This window comes from Ambystoma mexicanum, chromosome 2p (genome assembly GCF_040938575.1).
Source record: "Ambystoma mexicanum isolate Mex_15411 chromosome 2p, UKY_AmexF1_1, whole genome shotgun sequence".
Taxonomy (NCBI): Eukaryota; Metazoa; Chordata; class Amphibia; order Caudata; family Ambystomatidae; genus Ambystoma; species Ambystoma mexicanum.
Genome location: NC_090923.1, coordinates 146,236,221 through 146,255,903, shown reverse-complemented (window position 1 = coordinate 146,255,903; position 19,683 = coordinate 146,236,221). Strand labels below are relative to the sequence as shown.

The 19,683-nt window shown below is 47.9% G+C and overlaps 1 protein-coding gene across 4 annotated transcripts in view; it reads left to right on the top strand.

The window, feature by feature from the left end:
- The window catches only part of SLC41A3 (solute carrier family 41 member 3), an 864,281-nt gene extending 848,249 nt beyond the window's left edge, over positions 1–16,032 (top strand). For all 4 annotated transcript variants that reach the window (XM_069643389.1, XM_069643390.1, XM_069643388.1 and 1 more), the window contains one exon: positions 14,674–16,032. In XM_069643389.1, coding sequence (XP_069499490.1) covers positions 14,674–14,859 — 186 coding nt within the window. In that variant the 3' untranslated portion in view covers positions 14,860–16,032. The remainder of the gene's footprint in view (positions 1–14,673) is intronic.
- The last annotated feature ends 3,651 nt before the right edge of the window (positions 16,033–19,683 follow it).

Here is a 19,683-nt window from a genome sequence, read left to right as displayed (position 1 = left end):
TGCTAGTGGCCCATAAATATCTACAGCCCCCACATCCCACACAAAACAGGACTCTCCACCAACCTCTCTGGCGGAATATGCGTATGCAGCACCTTACTCCCAGCTGCCCTTTGTGCGCAACTTCCATTATTGATGCCCTCAGCCCTTCCGGCACTACCACTCGGTGTTCTCTGACCAACACATCTTTTTCTGCACTCAGCTCATTTTTTACCCCCCTATAAAACGTATAGTCCTCCCCTAATTCTTCAGTGGGCCAGCCCTTGCGCACAGAGTCCTATCCGCTTTTATATGTTTCATTCATGACACAATGAATAATCCATTCCTTTCATCACCCACGTGAGCATATGTGTACATTTCACCTCCCATTTCTCTCATCTCCTGCTCTGGGCCCAGTTTGACACCATACTTGTCATCAGCAGCATTGCGTGATAGCTCATCCACTACCATATTCTGATCACCTTTGATATATTGTAACTCAAAATCTAGTCCTTGCATTTACTAGCATCCATCAGACTATTCGTCTGTCCTGTTAATATTGCCACCAATGGCTTATGATCCATTACAAAGAAAAATGTCCTTCCCCATACATTGCTCTTCAACTTCACCATACCCCAAAAGCCTGGCAGCACCTCCCTCACCACAACCGAGTACCTCTTTTCTCTGCATCTCTTAAAAGTGTGACGCAAACACCACTGTTTGAGATTCACCCCACTGTGTTGCATGAGTATTCACTCTAACCCACTCTCACTGGGATCCGTATATAAATGCACCTCCCAATCCTCTCTGAAACCTTTCAGTATAGGAGCATCCACCAAACACATCCTTATGTCCTTGAACTCTTCTTTACATCTCTAATCCCAAACAAATTTCACATTTTTCTTTGTAAGCTCTCTCGTGCAACTGATTCTTTTGGCCAAATTCTTCACAAATGTCCCATAGCACTCTATCAAATTCAAATACAAAGACAATTCAGCTTTCTTTTCTGGTGCCTTTATTCTCACTATAGCTTCCACCGCATCCAGCTTTGGCTTGATACATGAGCCCAACAGCTCATGTCCCAGAAATGTGCATTTCTCCAGCGAAATTGTCAGACCAGCCCAACACAACTTCCCTAATGCTTCCTTCAATCTTACATCATGCTCGCTCCCCACACAGAATGCCATGTCATCTAATCCATTAAACAGTTTATTGATGACTCTTTGGAACATGTTTGAAGCAGAAATTAAACCAAATGGCATTATTTTACACCTATATAAACCAAAATGTGTAATACATTTTAAATCCACTGACGAAGGATGCTGCCAAATCTGATGATAGACTGTTCTCAGATCTATGGTAGCGAACATCCCAGCACCAGATATCTCCATCAATAACTCATTTATCTTTGGCAAAGAGAATCTGTCCGGTACCACACTTTTGTTAAGGGCCCCCAAATCTATGCAAAGCCTAACCCCTCCACTAGGCTTGCACACTACCACAATGGGAATTATCCTCTCTGCCACCTCCTAAATAATGCCTTTGCTCACCATGCATCTAAGTTCCCATTCTATCACTTAATCTTAATGGCACTGGTATCGTTCTCACCTTGGCCCTAACAGGCTCTGCCCCGTCTTCAATTGTATGCAGTGCACAAATCCCTTAAGGCACCCAGTCATCTCCTTGAACACACTGAGATATACAATCCTTTATATCCTGTTCTTGCCACATGACATCCTTCCCCTCCACCACCAACACTTGTGAATGATGCTCTGGGTCCAACCTTATGCCCAAATCTGCTTGTGTGTCCCATGACAATAGATTTCCTCCCTTACTGATAACCCTCACTTCACACATAGCCTTTCGTCCCTTGAAACCGAATTGTGCATCGAATTCGCCCACAATGTCAATTGGTACCTTACCATATGTGTGTGTTACCACTGTCGTCTCCTGAAGGTCTCAACAGTCAAATATGCTCTTAAATGTATTCACATTCATAAGAGCATTGTTACCTCTGATGTCAATGAACAAATTAACGGCCACATAATTTATCTTAATCATGGCTTCACCCGCGTTGGTCTATCATTCACTGCACCGCATTGTCTGTATCATACCACCCACTGCGTCAGTAGGTTACATCCTGACCAGACTTTGCTGCCCCTTTTTGTGTTCATTGCCTGCAGCACCAGCAGCAAATGTCCTTTTCTTCCGCAGTCTCGGCAGATCACATGCTGAGCAAAACACTCCTTGTCGTTCGTAAAGTGTTAGGTACTCCCACAACAAAAACATTGCCTTCCACTTGGGCTTCCTTCTGCTCTTTGATTCACCTCAATATGCCTCCTGGGTTATTACTTACTCTTCCACCTTCTGCTTTGAATCCTTATTCTTGGCACTCCGCACAACCTGATTCACGCCATGTGCATCCAGCTCCTTCATGCCAGTCTCGGTATGTTAAAACATCTTTGCAACTTCGATGTCTTTCTCCAACCCTATGTCGCCCTCCCTCCACTGGGCTTCTCACACCTCGTGTTTGCTGCATCATTTCATCAGCTGGTACCACAGGCGCTCGTCCTTGCAATGTTCAAAACCACACTTAATGGCCAGACCCTGAAGAATGGGGATCAATTCCTCAGTGGTCTTGTTCTTCCTTTGGTCCCTAGTGGCGTAGTGATACATGGCCAGGATTGTATTCTCTTTTAGAATAAAATGCGTATCCAGCTTTGCAATGCTTCGTTCAAATGCATTCAGACCCTCAGCCTCTGCCAAGGGAGGTACAGTGGTACAGGAGAGAGTCTTCTATCAGCATCAGAAATTCAGACACCATAGAGGTACGGGAGAAATCCTTCTTTCCACTCCTGCCACTTGCTAGACGGTTTGTCTGGTGATGTCAGGGAGAGAGGGGACTTTGGGATATTTGCCATAAGCTTGGCTCATGACCTGCAAGGCTCTTCTGTGGGCCCCTCCTACACAGTCGTTTGTTCACTCTTTGTAATCCATGTTAGTTTAATATCCTGTTACCCAGGTTTGCATTTGCGATCCTTTGATGTTGTAGGTAGTACCTTCCTGGTCCCTGTGGTACTGCAGAGAGTGCAGATGCCATCGCTGACAGCGCCCTTGTTGCTACACGACACATGCAGATCCGTCACCAGACATATTCCCAGATCACGGCCGTGCCCCGGGTTTGTGCACCTACAGTTGCTAGGTACTGTTGGAGCTGGCACGAACGTGACCACTCATCGTATCTCATGGTGCTTTCTGCAGCATGGTGTCTGGCATGGATTCACATGCTCATGAATATTCCCCGTCGTCAGGCTGGGAATCCTCGGTAAAGAAAAAAAACAGTATCAGTTTTGTTTCTGATCTGTCTTTCGTAGTAGTAACCAATCACTGGTCTCTGCGTCATACTGACCACAGCCAATGACTGCCCTCTACCTAAGCCCCGCCGCTGGCAGCCATCTTCAGATTTTTACTGCACGTTCATGTGTTGGGATCCTCGTGCTATTGCTCTCGAGCGTTCGTGCTATTTTTTCACGTTTTTTCTCAAAAAATTTGTTTTTTTCGGTCAAAAGAGCCTCAAGCTCCACCGACTCTCCATCCGATCAACGGGGACCCGTGTCGGATTCGTCTACGCCCCTCAAGGGTGAAGATTCGTCGAGCTACGCTTTTGGAGGACTCCAGAAGTTTCTCAGGCCCATCTCGGTCATGGCCCAGGAGAAGGGAAGCTCGACGCCCGGAAAGCTGTTCAGGGTCTGCCCTGGATGCCAGCTGCAGAATGTCTTTAAGGAAGACGAACACTCCTTTTGTCTTTACTGCCTACATGAGGACAAGACGCACGTGGAGAAGGACTGTGCGTTTTGCGGCAACATGTCGGAGCGGACCATGAAGGACCGCCATCAACGTCTCGCCAACTGGCTGGAAGGGAAGAGCCCGTCCGGCGAGAAGAAGAGGAAGAAATCCGAGCGGTCTTCTAAGAACTTTGAGGACGCCCCGGTGACGGGGGTCCAACATAAGGCCAAGCACCGCAAGTCCGCTGGCACCGGGAGCGCCGAACGGTCGGGCTCTACGGGCGCCAGGCAGGGCGCACCCTCCCCGGCACCATCAACCACGAGCCAACGCTCTGGGTCGGGTAAGAGGAAGGCCTAGCACCCGGCGAAGCTCCTGGAGAGGCCCCGGTCGAGCTCGAAGGCGGAGGGGGAGCGAGGCAGTGCCCCCCCCTCAAGGAGAAGGCGGTGAGCGCACCTAAGGTGGTGAAAGCCTTAATCCATCCGGCTAAGGCCTCTATCGAGACAGTCGCGGCGGCCCTGGCTCAGCCTGTGGAGGCTACACCAGTGGTGGCGACCTCCGGGCTCAGAGTCTCCCTGCCACCTCGGAGGGAGTCCTCTTTTATGCCCATCGACAGGACCCCCGTGAAACCTCCGACGGAGAAGAAAAAGGGGGGGCAGGAGGTCGTCGTGGATTCGCCCTCAACCTCTGAGGAAGAACTGATCGAGGTCTTAAGCCACGGCGTTGGCGTGGAAGAAGACCCGACGCAGGAGACGACGACATCGTCGAGGGTACCGACGGGGCCCCTGACCGCCCGTCGGATTCCCCTCTGCCAGTGCCGCAAGACAACTCGGCGGCCATTTTGTTGGCTATACAGTCCTTATGCTCAGAGATAAGGACGAGACTGCCGTTACCAGTGGATGAACCACTCCCGTCGGGGGACCCGGAACCAGGCCCTTCGGGCAGCCCCCCTCCTAAGAAAAGAAGGATTCACCCTCCACCTCCTTTTCAGCCGTCGCGCCCCGTCCAGCCCTCCTCCCCGTCCACAACTCGAGGGGATGATACGGGGACTGACACGGCCGCGACGGGTACAGACGACGAGGTGTACGACGAGGATCTGCCATCGTCTCCTCCCACCCGGGCTTCCCCGCCCGACGAGATTGGATCTTTTCACTCCATGAACGCCAGGGCATCCGAGCTGTTCCAGCTCTGCCCAGAGGAGAAGAAGAAGGAAGGTTTCCTTTATCAGCGGTGCAAGGCCAAGAGGAAGACGGTCCTTGCGGTACCTCTACTGGACGATATTTGGGATGAGGGCCTCGCCCTCCTCAAGAACCCATCCACGACGCCGACTAGAAGAGACCGGTACGAGAAGAAGTACCGGGTCCCGGACGCGGCCCCCTTGTGCCTCCGGGCACAGCCTACCCCGGACTCCGTCGTCTCCGCGGCAGCCAGGAAGAAAGCGGGGGGGGTGCGGCCTCCACGGCGAGGGAAAGAACTTGGACACGATGGGGCGCAGGGTCATCTCGTCTGCAGCGACGACGATTAAGGCGGCCAACGCCTTGGCTATCGTAGCCCGCTACGACAGGGAGCTGTGGTACAAACTGGCTCCCCTGCTGGACCTCCTACCGGACGACAAGAGGGCGGATGCCCTGGAGATCTTGCAGGAAGGTGAGGTGGCATCGGACCACGCCATCACGATTGCGACGGACATCGCCGACACTGGATTTCGCCAGTTGGGCAACGGCGTGTGCCTTAGGCGGCGTGGATGGCTCAAGGCTACTGACTTCCGTCAAGACGTACAGACCAGAGTCCTGGACATGCCGTTCGATGGGAACAACCTGTTTGGGAAAACAGTGGACGATTCCCTTCAAGCCATTAAAACGGACACAGAGACGGCCCGGGCTCTCGGGGCTCTCCAGCAACGGCGGCCGCCCTTTCGGAGCGGCGGAGGCAAGGGCGCCTCCAAAGGTTCCGGCGGCAGATTTTCCACCTACCGTCAAGCGGCCCGTACGTCGTCTCAGGAAGCTTACAGGGGACGAGGCAAGACAGGCGGACCCCGCCGTCGTCGCCAAGGAGGTCAAGGCGGCAAAGCCTCGTCTAAGCAGGATTGAACCGGCCGTGGGGTCGGGCCCCCACCGAAGCACCCCGGTGGGAGGCTGGCTGGCGAGCTTCGTCAGCGTGTGGGAGTCCATCTCCACCGACCGTTGGGTGCTGGACGCCCTAGCCCAGGGCCACGCGCTCGAGTTTCAAAGAAGGTGCCCGCGCGTCCCCCCTGTGGCCAGGAAAGAGCTTCATGTCCCTCAGCTTCTCCGGGAGGTAAAGGCGATGCTCAGGAAGGGCGCCATCGAACTCGTCCCAAAGAGGCTTCGGGGCTCCGGAGTTTACTCAAGATACTTCCTCGTGAAGAAGAAGACGGGAGGATGGCGCCCCATCCTAGACCTACGACGGCTGAACAAGTTCATCAAGGCACAGAAGTTCCGGATGGTCACCCTCCAGCACGTCCTGGGTCAGCTGGAGGAGGGCGACTTCCTGTCGTCATTGGATTTGGAGGATGCCTACTTCCATATTCCCATCCTAAAGGGGCACCGAAAATTTCTCAGGTTCGTGGTCCAAGGGCGCCACTATCAGTTCCGAGCCCTTCCCTTCGGTCGGCACCCAGGGTATTCACCAAGTGCCTTGCACCAGTGGCGGCGCAGCTGCGCCGAGAGGGGATCCACGTCTACCCCTACCTGGACGACTGGCTCATCCGAGCCAAGACGAGGGAGCTCGCCGTGGAGCACACGGCAAGGACCGTCCAACTTCTCACAGACCTGGGATTCTCCGTGAACTACGCCGAGTCCCACCTGGTACCCGCGCAAGACGCACTGTTTCTGGGAGCGAAGCTCGACACAGTGTCCCTTCTGGCCTCCCCGTCGGAGGAAAGGACCAGGGCCATCCTGGGCAAGGTACAGCGGATGTTGGTTGCCGACGCGGCCAAGGTGAGGTCCATCAAGTCCCTCCTCGGAATGATGTCTTCTTACATCTACCTCATTCCCATGTGCAGGCTCCGGATGCGCCCGTTGCAGGAGTTCCTGGACGCGCGCGGGATCCAAACGACGGGCAGCTTCGAGGAGAGGATCACACTCGACGAGAGTTTCCGACGAGCGATCCGGTGGTGGGGCACCCGCGTGCATCTGACGGCGGGCATGGACTTCCAGACCCCAGGCCACCAGGAGACAGTGACCACGGATGCCTCCCTGGAAGGGTGGGGAGCGCACACCGAAAATCTGCATGCGAGAGGCCTTTGGCTCCCGACGGAGAAGTCCCTCCATATCAACGTCCTGGAGCTCCGTGCAGTGTTTTGGGCCCTCAGGTCCTTCCTTCCGTCCCTCAAGGCCAAGGTGGTGAGGATCTTCACCGACAACACCACCACCATGTTTTGCATCAGGAAACAGGGCGGAACCAGGTCCCCAGCACTGTCCAAGGCGGCGCAGGACCTGTGGCATTGGGCTGTCGCCCAAAGGATGTTTCTGGTGCCGTTTCATCTGGCAGGGATAAAAAACACCATCGCCGACTCACTCAGCAGGGAGCTGCGCTCGTGCCACGAGTGGGAACTACGGCAGGATCTAGTGGATCGCCCTTCCGACGGTGGAGCACACCCCAGATCGACCTGTTCGCAACGGCGACGAACTCCAAGTGCCGGAGGGTCGCCAGCAGGTTTCCCCAGCCGAGGAGCATGGGCGATGCTTTCTCGTTCCCCCTGGGAAGGCCTGTTCCTATACGCGTTCCCTCCACTGCCACTGCTGATCCGGCTCGTCAACCAGCTCAAGAGGTCACGGTGCAGGATGATCCTCGTCGCACCTGCGTGGCCGAGGCAGATATGGTTCCCGGACCTTCTGGACTTGTCAGCGTCCCTGTCAATCAAGCTGCCAGTGGACGCGGATCTGCTCTCCAGGGAAGGAGGCGCCATCCTCCACCACGACCCGAAGTCGCTGAACTTGCAGGCCTGGCTCCTGCAGCGCTAGAGTTTGGAGGATACGACATACCGGCCGACTGCAGAGAGGTTCTTGCAAAGGCCAGGGCGTCCTCGACTCTTAAATGCTACGGACACAAATGGAAGAGGTTCTCTGTCTGGTGCCACGCACAGAAGATTAACCCTCTAAGGATTACGGCTCCCCAAGTACTGCCGTACCTGTTGACGCTGGCCAAGGCTGGACTGGCACACGCGTCCATCAAGATTCATCTTGCTGCGATCTCCCGATACACCAGAACCACGGGGCGGACGTCCTTGTGGTCTCATCGTCTGGTGAAAGAGTTCATGAAGGGACTGTTCAGATCGTTCCCGCCGGTGAAGGCTCCGGCCCCGGCGTGGGAGCACAACGTGGTGCTGACCAAGCTCATGGGCCCTCCGTTCGAGCCTCTGCACTCGGCCCTGTTGAAGTTCCTGTCGTGGAAAACAGCGTTTCTTGTGGCCATCACCTCCGCACGACGAGTGGGAGAGATCCAGGCCCTATCTTGCAAGCCACCATACTTGACTTTTCACGACACGAGGGTGGTGCTCAGGACGCACCCCTCCTTCATGCCCAAGGTGCCGTCGGACTTCCACCTCAACGAACCCTTGGTGTTGCCTGTGTTTTTCCCGTCGCCTTCGTCGCCGGCTGAGAGGACTTTGCACTCGCTTGATGTGGCTAGAGCGCTGAAGTTCTACGTGGACCGCACAAAGTGTTTTCGGAAGACGTCACAACTCTTTGTGAACTTTGGACCTGTCAATCAGGGGAAGGATCTCTCGAAGGCTTCCATTTCCAGATGGCTCTCCGGCTGTATCATGTACTGTCATCGGTTGGCAAACCGACCGCTGCCTGGCCGTCCGAGAGCCCATTCCACCAGAGCGATCGCAGCTACCACGGCGTTCCCATTTGGTGTGCCCCTGCTGGACATATGCAGGGCTGCTACGAGGAGGTCGATGCACACCTTCACGAAATTCTACTGCGTCGATCGGGATTCCAGGGAGGAGTCCAGGGTCGGCCAAGCAGTGCTGCGCAACCTGTTCGCCTGAGGTGAGCCTGGTGAGGAGGGAAGATTGCTTAATGTTGAGTTTGATGTAATGCTTAATGTTGAGCCTTTGCCACCTCCCGTGGTTGTGCATGTGTGTACTGCTATGTATTCTTTATTCATGAGGATGTGAATCCTTGCCAGACCCCATGCTGGAGAAGGAACAAGTTACTTACCTGTAACTGTTGTTCTCCAGCATGGGTCTGGCATGGATTCACATGCGAACCAACCCGCCTACCCCTCTGCGGCTCTTCACTTGGTCATACTGCCACTTCACGTGCTTCCAAATCTGAAGATGGCTGCCAGAGGCGGGGCTTAGGTAGAGGGCAGTCATTGACTGTGGTCAGTATGACGCAGAGACCAGTGATTGGTTACTACTACGAAAGAGATCAGAAACGAAACTGATACTGGTTTTTTTCTTTACCGAGGATTCCCAGCCTGACGACGGGGAATATTCATGAGCATGTGAATCCATGCCAGACCCATGCTGGAGAACAACAGTTACAGGTAAGTAACTTGTTCCTTCCTCACACAATCGGCTTGCTTCACAGAGGTCTGTGTGCTCTTGCACCTGGGTCAGGGCACTCACGCCAAGTTCGCCCGTAACCCCCGAAACTTGTGAAATGGATCTGTGGTGTCGTTGGCCGCCTTCTGTCCCTCACCAACTCGAAAGCTGCCCCTTACTAACTATGGTGCTGCGCTGTTGCGCACATCAGCTGCACAGCTAGCTGCATGGCGGTAGATGACACTTGTTACATCCTAAGATGGTCTAATTGCTTGACTGCAGAGGGATCCTGTGCTGCTCAGTGAAGCACGGCTGGGGCTGCTGGCAGCATCCTCGTCGCCAGTATTAAGTCTGAAGGATAACACTTTGCTCAGGTGAGTGGTTTTTCTCCTTCTTTATTAGTTCTTCCTCCAGCAGCCCTTGCTGCCTCCTCCTCCCAGATTCACCATCTGTCACCTTTTCAAATCAAAACACTCTCTCCCTCACATTCTAACTGGGTTCCAAATGGGTTAGTTCCATTCCACTCCACATTTTGAAACACCTCACCTTCCAATCCATATACAACACTTACCAGTGCCTAGAATTAAATGTGAAGTAGCTTAGGTGGCTAGCATGCCTCTCCCTTCACTTATATAGTAACAAATTACACCTGTACTACAAATGCTTCCCCATTCCATGAATTTTGTGCACAAATCACACTCATGAATACTATTAGGAATCCATTTAGACAGAAGCTTATAAATAAACAGCAGGTCTCCATTAATACAGAAATAGCAGCATGTGTCCAGCTTTGTGACTTAAAAGCACAAAGTGATTATTATTCATCAGAAATGTGCAGTCATCAAGACAGAGCACACATTAAAACTCCTTCATTGGTAAAAGTTCCTGTATTCAGATAATCTGTGAAATCAGTTTACCAACAACATATAGTGAACATGAAGGGCTGACATGTGACTGAGGCTTTGTTAATGGAGTTTACATCGAGGAAGGTTGAGTTGGCCTTAGGGGCTTAAAAGAATAATAAGGCCCCAGGCCCTGATAATATTCCAGGAGATCTCTACAAAGCAGACCCTTCAATCTGGGCACTGCATCTGGCCAGACTATTCAATTCTCTAAATGTGTGTGCACCACCCCCTGGGACATAGATAAATAAGGAAATTGTCACCAAAGGGGACGGGAGGATCCCTTAAAATATCACCTAGTGTCTTTACTTGATGCTAGAAGCAAGATATATGCAAGAGCACTGTTAAGCCACTTAGAAGAGTGGGTCAGGGGAAAGGACCAAATTAACCATCTACAGGCAGGCTTTCGTCTCCAGCTGCTTGTCGATAAATATGTAGGTATCAGGAAATTATACTTGTACATTGTGTTGTCGACTTGCAGACTGCTTTCAATAGCATTCCCTGTACTATTTTAAGGAATACCCTTAAAAATCTGGGGATACCTGCAGCATTACTTTCAGCCCTGCTCATATTGTATTATAAGAACCAAGCTACCGTAAGGTGGAATTAATTAAAATGGGGAGATGTCTAGACGATTTCCAATCCAAAGGGAGGCACACAGTTGTGTTTTGGCCCCAGAATTATTCTGTATATTTATTAATGGAGTAATAAACAAATTATTGGCCAAACATATGGATACCCCAAAAATGGGGAGTGGGGAATATCCACTCTTACTGTTTTCAATTTATGCTCTTCGATGAATTCCTTGGGGAAAATTAGTGAACATAAATACCAAAAAGACAAAAACGGTGGTATTTGGAAGCAAGAGAAGGAAAATCCTAAGGTTGCATATCGGCCACACTAGTGAACCAATTGAGCAAGATAAATCATATGATTATTTGGGCCTGCGATTGACTGAAAAAGGGAATTTGGGGAGCCAAATTGAGAAGGCAGCCACCGTGCTGACAAGATATAGGTTCATAGTGATAATCTCAAATGGCAAAATCTTGAAAGTCAAAATGTGGAAAAGAAAATGTCGAAAAAATAATTTGACATTTTTTTTTCGACATTTTTGTCTTTCGACATTTTATTTTCGAGATTATGACTGACCACCCAAGATGTAGTAACGCCATTTGCAGTATTTGATAGGAAAAATACTGGGGGTCAATTACGGTTACGACAGAAGTCTACACGAGACACGCATGACAGGCTGCCTTATATGGGACAGAACTTTGGGAAAGGGCAAACTCCACTAGTTTGTTATCCAATGAAAATAGGTTTTTAAAAGTGTTTTCAGACTTCTGGTATCCACACCCACAGTCCCTCTACACATAGAAACAGGACTGCAGACCATAGAATAGTTAATAAAATGTAGCCCGCTCCTTCATTGGGCGAAATCCGTAGTTGCCTGGGTTTACCAGTATACAAGGAGGCACTGAAGGATCTCCTATCTCAGGAAGGTGTTTAAACAGGCACATGTAATTATGAACAACAGCACTTAGTGGTATTGGCTGTAAAGATCTATTGTACAGACTGAAAACTATGAACAACAACACTAAGGGGCTAATAAAAAGGAAGTATCAATGGGCAGAGCAGGAGAGAACAATGGCCTTGCTAAATGTTCGATAAGGTTTTCTTATTTGTGATAAATCTTACTGACCTGTGTCAACCCCAGAACGTTTTGTGTGGACTTGAAGATTATTTTCCCTTGTCCCTAGGTGAAGGGGAATCTTTTTCCACTCTCACCTAGTATTTTACTCTTTTTATGGGTGACCTTTTTATGTCTCTCCATAGTGTATGGTTTGAGTTATAGTTTCCTATGACTTTTGGGCTTAGGCTTGGTTGCCCCTCTGTTATTTCTCCTTGGGAACTACTGTTCCCAAGGTGTAAAGAGGGATTGTCACCCCCTTTACATTTTATATAGTGAGCCAGCACACCCCTCCTTTATGTGGAGGGCTAGGAGGATACAATGTATCCCCTTTCTTACTTAGCTGGTATAATTTGTGTTACCATTGCAAGTTTACTTGAATGGCTGCTGGCAGTGGTTTAACCTTAGTGACTTTTAAGTCTTATTAATCGCAGGCTATTAAATCAGTCTCATCATTTCTTCTTTGCTTGTTGTTTCTGAGGTCTTACCCTGCCACTCTATGTGGGAATGACCTCAGTGGAAGTTTTGTCTTTGGCGGGAATCCGTTGTATTCCACACCCAGGCTCCAGAGTGTCTGAGAAGGTAGGAAGTGAGGGTGAAGTCCAAAACTCTGAAACCCTTTGTCTTTCACCTTGCCTGAATCAAATCTAATCTCATTGGGGGGCTGGCTGCCCTGAATGGACAGCCAGACCGCCCCCTTTCTGTAAACTGCAGGGGGAGATTGCAGAAGTTGTGCTGTAGTTCCTGAAAATACTCCGAACCTGGAAGCTGCTGACAAGTCGACCACTGAACTGAAACCGAAGAGGAAGCTGAAGAAAGGACCCCTGTAGCGATTTCCAGCGACCGAAGAGCCTGCTGTGTAATCAGAGCCTCATGTAACCCTTCCTTCCAATTGACTTGGGGGTCCTGAATTTGATGGCTCCTACCCAGAAGCTGGTGGGATCCACTAGTCTCAAGAGGACCTGCATTCTGAGCCATCCCACGATATGCTGTGACCTTGTGGGACTGCACAACACGAATACCCTGGGACCTCGAGCCTGAGTGTGATGCATGATCCTCCGAAGTACAAATCCAGCTGAAAAATTGGTGAACTCCTCCTGGACCTCCAGAGCTTTGAATCCCTGAAGTCCCCTCACCAGAGTGCAGGACTGAGAGAGTGAAGAGAATCAGACTGGCAATATTCATTCTTCGTCTGGCTGCTGTGAAAAGATGCCAAATCCACAGAGCCACGAGAATCTGTGAAGACACCTTTGCTGGAAGCCTCCTCCTCCTCTACTGCTCTATGTTCCGATCCAGTGTCCAGTTTTTTCATTTCCAGACCAAGAATCCAGGGAGTGGGTTCTGTGCAGCTGCACCCTGAAGGCATCAACCCAGAAACTCTTCTTTTCTCCTAAGTTACTCTGCTGGCTTGGGTAATACTTACCTTTAGTCTGGTGTGCATACTGTGGGCCTCATCACGAGTTGGGCGCTATCCCGTCCAACTGTAATAGCGTTAGCGCCCAGAGGTCCGGCGGTATTAATACAGGGCGCTAAATGGGATTTTCACATCCAGAAAAAAGCTGAAGGTAAAACAGCCCATTTAGCGCCCAACTCGAGATAGGGCCAGCCCTTAAATGTGGCAGTAGTACTGTTTTTTATGAATGATTCATTTTAAATACCTTTTACGGTGCATATGTTAGCTATTTCTCATGTTTAGCAATTTATGTACACATTTTTGCCTGATTCAAATTGTATGTAAGCGTCCTTTTGTTAATTTTCTGTGTATTTATTTATTAGTATGTTTCTCTGATGAATAAAGCTATTGATTGATTGATATTGTGCATCAATAACACTTTAGGGGATATACATTCTGAATGGATGACCAGCTTAAATGTTAAGATTCGCTCACAACCACACAATGAGGAAGTGATACTCATGCCATCTTCTCCTCACAGACTTTTCTGGGAAGCATCTATGTGCAATGCTTTCAAACATCTCAATACTCAATTGAATAATCTTTACCCGTCTTAGGAAGAAGCCATATTATCCAGCCTAGTTTCAGCAGTTCCTTATAAATAATAGCAAGCATCTTGTAGTAAATATGGTAGGAATTGGAAGCAAGTTAATGAGTATAGATAAATGTTTATTCATTTAGAATCCAAAATGTGGGCTATGTCTCACTGATGTTTCAAATAGATACATATAAATGTGTTGATATATTCTAGCCTTCCAAAAATAGAAGAGCAAAATATGTCTTATGTTAGTCAGATAGTGATGGTGAACAGCCCCTAGACCCAGATTTCTATGTCTTAGTTCCTGAATTGTAAGTGTGTTTTGTCTTTCACATTACCTAGACATGTTTCGATTACTTATTAATAAAACTCCAAGTTGGCCAAACTCAATCTCTGCTGCCATATCTCAAGAATATCTTGTAATTTAGTTGTTGCCTCTTTCTATCCCCTTTTATTCACCTTTTACTTTTAATATCATATTCTTCTATTCCTTTCCTTTTCCCTTTGTATTTAACAATGTTCCTTCCTCGCTGTCCCTCTTTCTCTGCCCACCTCTTTTTCTTCATTCACTTTCGATATGTATGCCTTCTTTTTTTTTCAATCTCCTACTCTCGATATTTCTTTGTTGCTGTCCCTATAGTACAGTGTGGTTACCCCCGAAACAATTCAATATGAAATAAAATATTGCTCATGACAGTTTTTATACATAAATACTTTCACTGCTGTTTTATGTACACTAATATTATTATATCCTTTCAGAATGACTTGCCCAGTTTGCCATTTCTACATGGTTCTGACATGTTTTGTTTCCCTTCAAAGGTCTGTATCCTGCTCTACCTAGCGGACCTTATTGTGCGGTTCATGTGGAGAAAAGAACTGGACCCTGATAACTTCTCAATCCCCTACCTCACCGCTCTTGGCGACCTCTTAGGAACTGGTTTCTTGGCTCTATGCTTCCGAGTGGTGTGGCTCATGAGTGTACAGGACCCAGAAATGGGAAACTAATCAAACTGTTCATCTCGCCCAGAACCATAGAAGAGAGTTGTGGATTGACTCCTGAGTCACGGGAACAAGAATGCATCTGTATTTACATTTTAAATACTTAAAACTTTGTGGATTTTTCGGATAGAATTTGTTGAACATCATTGTTTTTATGGCACTATATCAAGCATTGCATTGAAAGTAATCATGAACTCCTGTAAATAAAGCAAATATAACCATGAATACAGTACTTCCGATGCTGCTGAGAATAGATCCCTTTCTCACTCTAAAGTCCTTTGGCCTGATTCATGCAAGTGTTTTATAATGGTGTAATCCCATAGGAAAACGTTCCATGAATCGGGCTTCTTATGTTTTCTTTATAAACCTTTCTTAATTTATTGGGAATAAATATGTTGATATGACAACATGGGGATTGCAGTATAATGATTGTTGTGCTGGACAAGAAGCGCACACTTGATTCAACGCCTGCATTTGAAAAGTTAATTACCAGAATAGGTATCATAAATGCCACACGGAGTAAAGACTCAGTGCATACCAAAACAGATACAGGTAGAGTGTGATGAAAAAACTAATTACTGGAGATGTATCTGTCCGTACACACCTAGGAAATTAATCTTAAATACACTCTGCTTCTTTTTTAGAAAGTGAGTCTTTGCTCCTTACATGGTGACCATGGTATTATATTTTTTTCTCTTTTTGGCTAACTTGTTTGTGGACCTTGTGCAAACCGGTTTACTAGAAAGAATACACACGTGTTCCAAGGTACTGGCAAAACTACCCAAGGCAGAGGGATCTAGAGGCTGATAACGTCCCTGTGCTTTACTCAGGCCTAATAACTCAGGCTTGTGGTCTGTTACTAGCCTGTACAGCTCACCACCTCAAGAAAAGTCTAAATTATAGCCAGGTTGGAAGCATTGAAATTGTTCATAATTTCTTGATGAATTAAATTTCCCTTATGATCTTTCCCATTACAATGTAATCCTCAGACAGACCCGTGGTGAGAATTAGCGATGGAGACCTGTGGTGAGCATTAGCGATGGGCATGATCTCAAACAACTTTGAGCCTGTCAATGTCACTCTACATCCAGGCCCTTGCATCTCCACAGCCAGTGACTCTTAAGTAACTATTTGGGACCTTTCTAATACACAGGTGCAGAAATAAAAGGTTTTTCAAAACTCGTGTGTAAGAGCTCTACTTCTTTCAAAACAACGCAATACCATATTGACAATAGTGGTGCTTATCCCTATGGAACACTTGTTGGTTAAGATTAATATTTGTATATCTTTATAGTATTTTTAGGTTTATACTATAGGGTTCATGTCATTGTAAGTGTATTACATTTGCATAAAATATTGTTTTGTTGTATTCTCATTATGGTTATTTTTGTAAACTCTACTTGCAGACCAAGCCACCTCTGCGTGTGAAATAATGCTATATTTTTTTTTAATTTGTTTTTTATTTGTTTAGTTGATAAAATCAACCTTTCAAATTACAAATCAATTATCTATATCCACTTAAATTACAAAAACATTAAAACACAAAAAAGAATTGACAAATACAAAAGACACAAAAGGATAAAAATTGAAGTAAAAACAGAAAGTAATATACAATACTTTAGGTAGATACAAAATGAAATGAAACAAGTTTACCTCAACTATATAACAAACTATAACAAACAGTACTGGCATTTCTCTATAAAATTTACATTCGACAATTCAATTGTGGTGTCATAAATCTGGGACTATGGCGTCCAAAAACTGTACTATTGCTATTTTCGTAGCTAATTTAGCACATGAAAAAATGTGTTGCCATATATCAGCGTGGATATACAAATTTTGTTCTTCAATACATTTTTTGAAGTAGTACTTCCAAATTGACTTGAATTGAGGACAGTAAACTATGCAATGTTCCAATGTCTCGTGTTGGTTTACATTTTTACAAAAACGACACAGGTTTTGAACCTTCGGAATTTGTTTCCTTCTTGCCAACACATCTGATGTTGGCCATAAATTCAAACGGAATCAGAGACACTTTATCACAACTTTGATGAGGGAAATTTAACCAAATAGTCGGCAGTAGTTCTATATGGTTTATGACCAAATAATTTGCGATTGAAATCTTTGCATGTTAGACATTTGTTTTCATTTACACCCCAATCATGTTGATGGATCTTTATTTTAGCACGATCTTGATTAGCATGCAGCAGCTCTAGATCAATTGAGGCATCTGCCAGTGCATTCAAGGTAAATTTGCACCAAGTTTGTGAAAACACCTGATTCCGAGACAACAATTGGTTGGCCATTATTCCTAGAATATTCGAATGGTTTAAAGACAATAGACATTTTCCCAACAAAGCACAGTATTTCCAGGTGACATGAGAATTTATGGATAAAAACAAACAATTCAAAGCGAATTGTCATGAACCACTGTTCCGGCCCTTCTGGACTTCGTGGTCCATGATGCACCGCAACATCAGGTCGGCGATCCTCCCAACATGTCCATGCGCAACGCGCTGCTTCCTAGAAAATAGGCACGCCCCCGCGGCTCTGCGCGTCTCAATGCTACTGATCCGAGTTGTTCGGCGTGTGTATCGTTCCCGTCTATCTTCCAGTTTCCTACCCTTTTCCTCCTTCCTGGAGTCCCTTCTTTTTCCTGCCTCGCTTCGGTAAGGCCATTCTCCCCTTCATCCTGGAATCCGTCTCGTGCTCGGTGCCGCGGGCTCCCCGCCACCCGCTGAGCATTGGACATCAGTTTCCCTTTCTTCCTGGATTCCTCTGCAGTAACTTCCCTGGATACTGAACGCAACCTGCTTAAGGCAGTCGGCACTCCTCACACTGGAACCCGAAGACTCACGTCCCTTCCTGTACAAGTCCCGATCAGTGAGGAAGAAGGAAGGAGTTCCCAAGAAGACCGCAATCGAGGACAAACAGGTGAGAAAGAGGGAAGGGTGTGACAGATTGAGACGCCAAGAACCTGATATCAGAATTGACATGGAGGCTGCAGTCCAAGACCTCATGGGAGGAATGCAAGAATTGACTACAGAGGTTCAAAATCTCAAGGCCGAAAATGCGGCATTAAAACAACTTGGGCCTCATTACGACCCTGTTACAGCACCAGCCCCCTTCATTCTGGGAGCATTGATTACAAGCTTCCCATCACGGGACCCGGATCGCACACCTGGTAAAACCAGACGTGCTTTCCGGGTCTAGCAAGGGGAAGAGGGAGGCAATAATGGGCCAGATGTAATCTGCCCTTTATTACCGCCCTCCCCATTCCCATTGAGCCCTATGGGGGCTCAAATGGGAATGGGGAAGGGTTCCTGCATGGAGGACTTACCGGGTCCTCCTATCTCGGAGTAACCCGGTAAGTCCCCATTGCAGGAAACCGGTAATGGATCCCGGAAGGGTGGCCACCATGGAGATAATAGCTCCATGGCTATCACCGTTCTCGTAATGAGGCCCCTAGTCTTGTCCCGGGATTTCGCGTTCAAAGAAAGCGCCCTGGTCGGGGGTATTGTGGACAAATATGATGGCTCTTCCAAGTCCCTGCGTTCCTTCCTTGACTCCTGCCTGGTGCATTTCACGTTCAAACCCTACTTTTTTTTCACACCACGGGCTAAGGTAGGGTTTATAATATCTCACCTCACTGGCAATGCCTTAACATGGGCGACTCCCTTGGTTAACTCGGGAGACCCACTCCTGGATAATTATGATGGATTTATAGAAGCCTTTAAGGCCATGTTTGATCGACCAGAACTCGTCTACAGTGCCCAGGAAAGTCTTCTGGAATTCCAGCAAGGGAGTCAGAATATGCATACTTACTTGACCTGATTCAAACAACTAGCTGAAGAAGTGGATTGGTCCCTATTCCGGAGAGGCTTGAATGACGAAGTCAAAGATGAGTTAGTCAGAGTGGCCCGCCCAAGTTCCTTTCAGGCCTTAATGGACTTATCCCTGAAAATCGATTTCAGAATCCAGGAGAGAAAAGCTGAGAAAGGAAAAACAAAGACAACATCCCCAAAGACAACCATGGAATACCCTTGTCTTAAGGAAGCACCCATCCAAAATTCACCAGACCTGGAACCAATGCAAGTGGGTGCCTTCCGCGGACCAATTTCTCCACAAGAAAGGATCCGTAGGATCAATACCGGACTTTGCATGTATTGTGCTTCTGATAAACACCTTGTAAGAGAATGCCCTATAGCACCACCCAGGCGCTCGGGAAATGCCAGCTACCGATCCTAAGCTGAGCACAGATTCGGGAGAAAGTTGCCCGCTCCGCATCCCTTCCTTCCTTAAATGGTCTTGGCCAAAACACCTTAGTGGTTCTCCAAACGATCGTGTCACCCACAGAGAAAGACTCATTTCCCATCCTGGCTCTAGTGGACTGCGGTGCCATGGGAGTATTCATAGACTATGACTGGACTGTCAATATTCCTCGAGAACCCAAAGAGATAATACAACCTGTCGAAGGAATAGACGGGAGACCATTATCTTCCGGGCCTATTACTCACCAGACCAAGGAACTACTGATTTTGATAGACAACCATCAGAAAAGCTCAGTTTTGATATTATAAAGGCTGCTCACTACCCCATGGTTTTAGGCATGCCCTGGCTCTGGAAACACAACCTGTACATCAACTGGGCAGCCGGATCCCTCTTTTTAGGTTCTGAATTCTGCTTGTCCCATTGTTTGTCTCAAGACTCGCTGCATAACGCTCCTGTGAACTCCCAGAATTCCGAACAATCACCTTTATGTGTGTCCAACATTACCCAAGTGCCTGAAATATATCAAACATACTCAGATGTGTTTTCAACAGCCATCGT